Source organism: Lupinus angustifolius, unplaced genomic scaffold, assembly GCF_001865875.1.
Source record: "Lupinus angustifolius cultivar Tanjil unplaced genomic scaffold, LupAngTanjil_v1.0 Scaffold_181_95, whole genome shotgun sequence".
NCBI lineage: Eukaryota > Viridiplantae > Streptophyta > Magnoliopsida > Fabales > Fabaceae > Lupinus > Lupinus angustifolius.
This window is the reverse complement of record NW_017726671.1, coordinates 10,284-15,754: the sequence shown is the minus strand read 5'-3', so window position 1 is coordinate 15,754 and position 5,471 is coordinate 10,284. Positions and strand designations below refer to the sequence as shown.

The 5,471-nt window shown below is 29.1% G+C and overlaps 1 protein-coding gene across 1 annotated transcript; it reads left to right on the top strand.

Annotated features, from left to right (window-relative positions):
- Positions 1 to 211: 211 nt before the first annotated feature.
- On the top strand, positions 212 to 4,135 carry LOC109340500 (probable peroxygenase 4). Its single transcript, XM_019578206.1, has 6 exons — positions 212 to 357; positions 624 to 734; positions 1,297 to 1,382; positions 3,252 to 3,346; positions 3,610 to 3,735; positions 3,836 to 4,135. Exons 1-6 carry the CDS (start codon positions 243 to 245, stop codon positions 3,996 to 3,998), a joined length of 696 nt encoding a protein of 231 aa, XP_019433751.1. The 5' UTR covers positions 212 to 242; the 3' UTR covers positions 3,999 to 4,135.
- Positions 4,136 to 5,471: the final 1,336 nt, after the last annotated feature.

Genomic DNA, 5,471 nt, shown 5'->3' with positions numbered 1-5,471 from the left:
AAACGTAGTTCACAACGAAAGTGATTCAAATAATATACAAAAAAAAAAAAATCGTACAACTAACATATAAGCTGGCATTCCACTTCAATGTGATACATGGACATTTTTCTAACTTCTTTATGGGAATATGTAAATTAATTATTTCTCAATGAAACAATCTCTATTTAAATGGTGTGCTTTCACTATTCCTTTGTATTGAATAAGTGATTTTCATATTTCACGTACTAGGTTATATTTGAAAAATGGGTTCATCTCTCTCTTTTTCTTTAGTTCTCTATTTCATTGTCACTATTCTTTACTGTTTCCATCTCTCTTTCTCTATAGCCTATGAAATACCATCTACCAAAAATCAGGAAGGTATCTAAAAAAATCTAACCGTTTCTGTGTTTTATTTTTTATTTATTCATTTTTGTTGTTAGAAGTGTTTTAAATGTGGTTGTGTATTTCAATTACTGGAAATTGTGGCCAATTGGGCCAGAACTCCTTTGAAGAGATTCCAAAAGCTGAAATATAGTGGTGTAATTGCATAACCACAATTTAAAATCATACTTAGAAATTGTGTTTGACACTTACAATATTTTATTTCAACTCACTCCTAATTTTTCTACACTTTACTTGTAAAGGAATTCTTGCTGAGAGTCCAATAGCAACTGATCAAACCGTTCTACAGAAGCACGCCTCATTCTTTGATAGGAACCATGATGGCATCATTTACCCAAAGGAGACTTTTGAAGGTTTTTTTGGCCTTTCCCTCACTCATTAATATTAAGTAATGTTTTAACTTGCGACTACAGTTACGTTTATCACATTTGTTAATATTATGGAAAAATACGCTTGAGGCGTTTGTAATAGTCGTCGTCAGGCTCATAGTGAAAACTCCCATAACCATAATAATATGGGTGTGGTTGTAATTATGTAATGAAATTAAAAAATTGATAATAAGACATTTTTAGACGAAATTTATATGAGTACTTCCAATATTGACTTTACATTTTAGGAATATTTTATAATCCTTCCAATTTAGGATCATGAATATATTATCCTTCCAAATTAGGATCATGGATATTTTATAATCCTTCCAATTTCAGAAAAGAATCCCTGGATTATAAAGTTCATTTCTGTCTTTAAACCTTTCCATCTATCCATACCATTGAGGCAAACACAGTGAATAGAAGAAGAAAAAAGGAAATACAATTAAAGAAAATAATTTTTTAGTGAAACACTAAGAAAAAATTCTTATCATATTTCATTTGATGATTTTTTGTCATTTAATATGGGATTCTCTCTTAATTGTAGGATTACGAGCTCTAGGTTTTGGGGTTTTGTTGTCCACAGTTGGTGCTAATTTTATCAACGCTGGTCTCAGTCAAATCACTCGTCCGGTATTTCTCTCTTTCATTTAGAAATTTTTGGTACTTATATATGGAAACCTTATTCAATATGTTATTAGAAAAATGGAGAAGATATTTAATAAAGAAAAATAAAAATCACATAAATAAAATTGGTAATTATAAAATTGATCTGAATGAAGCTAATTTAATTATTGTTCTTATTTTAAATTGGTAAGTTTCCGAAGTAAAAAAATAAATTAGCAAATGAATCTTGCTTGAAATTCTTGTGTACTCTCAACCATGTTATAGTTGTGCAAGGAATCTCGAACGATATCTACCATTTTTATATAGGTGATGTATCTATATTCTTAGTTACATTTTTTCTAACAAGGATTCCTTGATAAACCTTCCTTTTTGTATACCTCATCATATTTAAAGAGTCCTATATAAAGTAATAGTTGGTAGTAAGCTCTCATCCTTTTCAGAGACCCAGTAAGCCAACATCATCTCTCCTTTGAATGTCATGAAAACCTTGTACATGTATCTTCAAAAAAAGATGCTGAGTATGATGTTACCTACGAGGAGCCCCATATTTAATGGAAAAAATAAGTTGAAAGAGATATTTAAGCTATAAGACTCTACCATTTAACAGATACTCTTTTGGGTTATCAGTCCTAACAATTGATTGGATCACATCAAGACCTACTTATAGGCTTGATTAAAATATTAATAAGTAAATTTAGTTACCCAATAAAAATCACTATTATTCGGTCAGTGTCGATAGAGTACAAATAGTATTGAACGTTAGTCCTTAAAGGAGGCGACAATGTTAGTACCACATTGAATAGAAAAACAAGTTCAATGTAATATTTAAGTCATGATACTCTCTCATCTAACAGATTAATTTTTTGGATTCAATTATCCTCATAAGTTTAAATCCTAAGATTAGGTGACATGTCAGGAGTTACTATTCATATAAGTGTACACCCTATGGACTTTTTGATTGCAAAATGATTGTCACAAAAGTATAAACAGTATAGGGTGAGAGATTTAAAATGGGAAATATAGAGAACTGATATGTGATCTTATGTGAAAGTAAGAAAGACATGGAAACATTGAAAATTCTAGAATGCTCGAGGTTGAATCAGAACAATCCCAAACCACTGATTCATTATTAAAAATTGATTAGCTAATATTAAAAGATGATTTTTTTTTTAAATAACAGCATTGATATTTTCCTCTCGTTCTATCCTAACTACACCATCACCAACCACCAGCTTTGCCATTCTCATCATCAACTACTATCACCCATCTCCAAAATACTCTAATCATCACCATTCATTCTCCATATTGCTTGCGGCATCACTACAACAACCCTGTAATTATAACCTAACTCTTATAATTTATATCAATCTCATGAAAAATTATAAAATGAATATTATTGACCAAATTTTGTGGAACATGAATATGACATTTGGTAAGTGATGACTGAATATGGAGAAATTTATCTTATTCATTATATATATGAGATTATTTTTTGAACTTGTTTATCTTCAACAATATTTGTAGAAACTTGGAAGGTTGTTTGACCATGTTGATTACAAAATTGTTTATATTTATGTATATTCTCTCGATATCAAAATATCTTCTAAATATTTTGTATAAGATAATTTCAGATATTATACGATACTTCTATAAATTCTAATACACCCTTCAAGTTAAAACTTATTAAGGTTTAAGCTTCTTACAAATAATCCTTTAAGTGAAAGTAACCCTAAGAGTAAGCAGCACGGTGATCACTATGTATTAGAAATAAGGCTGAGTGCTTTTATTATAGTTGAGAATCAGTGAAATTTTTGTGCAATGTTTGGCTACTAATTATTACATTACTTACTGGTTCTTACTTCGTTGGTGGTGTAGGGAAAGTCTCCTTCTATACTTCTTCCAATTGAAATTAAGAATATTCAATTAGGTAAACATGGAAGTGATACTGGTGTCTATGATACTGAAGGAAGGTACATGTTATATATATTTTGTTTGTAACTTTTATGAATCTTTTAGAAGGGAAAAGAAATTAATAGCTGAAGTTAATGATTTATTTGAACTTTTTTGTTAGCAAATTTCAATTTCCAACATTAATATGTTTCACTAGTTGCTCCATCTATCTATGCTAGTTTAATTGACTTTTAAATTACCATAATATTTTGGAAAGGACATAAAAAATTTAGGATATAATAACAATAACATCTCGATTCTTACTCACCGCTATGACTTTTAGGTTTGTTGATTCAAAATTTGAAGAAATTTTCAAGAAGCATGCCAAAAAAAACCCAAACGCTTTAACATTTGATGAATTGATGGAGCTGGTGAAGTCAAATAGAGTTCCTAAGGATTACAAAGGATGGTAAGTTAATAATAAATTATACTGAATTAATTAATAGTGTTAGCTTTGATTATTAACTAGTAAATATATGAAACATAAATTATTACCATTTGATTCTCAGGCTTGGAAGCTACGTAGAGTTTAAACTCCTACATGTTCTTGCGAAAGATAAGGATGGTTTACTTACAAAAGAAGCTCTTCGAAGTGTTTATGATGGAAGTCTATTCATACAAAAGGAAAAGGAACACTCCGGAAAGAAAATAGATGAAATAACATCCATATAATTTATGGTATAAGTTGAAGCAATGCTTCTCAAATAAATGTAATCTGTAAAATAACTCATGAAACACAATACAAGTATGTATTTCATGCATTTTGATTTATGTATTCTTTTAATTAGTATATAATGCTCTTAAGATTATATCATACATTAAATATATTTTAATATTCAAAATTTATAAAGTAACATTGACTATCACAATTAATAAAAAGAATTATTCCTTAAGTTGAGATATGATGTATACACAAGTGATGTTGCCTCATATTTCATTTAAAAATATTAAGCGGTTAATTAATAAAGAATTTTTATCCTTTTAAGTCAAGTAGTGATGGTGACAAGAATGTTGCGAATCACTTAAAGGGGGTAAGTGAGATGATGTTGCTTCACTCACTTAAATTTATTTATGAGTAATTAATAAAAATAATTATCCCGTTTAGTCAAGTTGTGGTACAATACAAATGATATTTGTCTAGACTCGATTTCCGATTGAAGGATCGATTTTGCAACTTAGGGAGAGACAAACTCTATTTTTACCTCTCTCAATTGACTTGAAGTCGCTACTGTGTTTTTTCCCTGATAAAACGTACAAAATTCTCTTTTATGCTCAATTTGGATAATTTTGGTCTTTAGATGAATATCTAAGCTCGAGACTCGATTACAGATCGGGAGAGGTATTAACACCTTATCTGGCCATATTAAAACGACACTCTCGCTAATCACATGGACTTTCATACATTTACAAAGTATTAAAACTCTAATTCCTGAAAAAACATTTTTTTTTACTTTTTTGTATGATAAGAGATTATCTTACTCCTACGTATCCATATATTCAATAGGAAAATCAAGAGTATGTATTTCTAGTTCGAAAAATAGTTAATTAGTTTGGCGGATTTTATTTGATTTGAAAATGTTTGCTAAAAGATCTTCCTTCCCTTTAGGTGATTTAATACAAAAATATTTGTTGAAAATAATTAGATAATAAAATAGTTTTTTAATTATTTATTATATAAAATTATTAGGATAGAGATGTTGTTGGTCATTGACCTTCCTCCAATTATAAGAGCTCCCATTTTAATTTTAAGAGAAGTGACAACTCAAACCATGAACATAATACAAAAATTTCATACAATTCATTTAGGTGATATAATATTTAATTATTATATAAATAAAATTTATAAAGTATTACAATACATATTAAATATAAAAGGGTGGCACATTTCTATGTTTCACCCACTTCTGAAATAAACCTTCTACATAGTAGGTTCCTATTATTTCATATACTGTATATAATCTCCTGCACATAGTTACCTAAAGAACCACATGTTAGCAAGAAATTGCCAACTTGCCAAGTAAATCATAATGCACATAATGTAATGCTTTCGACACATACCTAGCTGGAGAAACACACTTGGAGACTTCAAGATTATATTTATATACAAACTGACGGGACAAATATCTACTAACTGTAGTTAGCAAA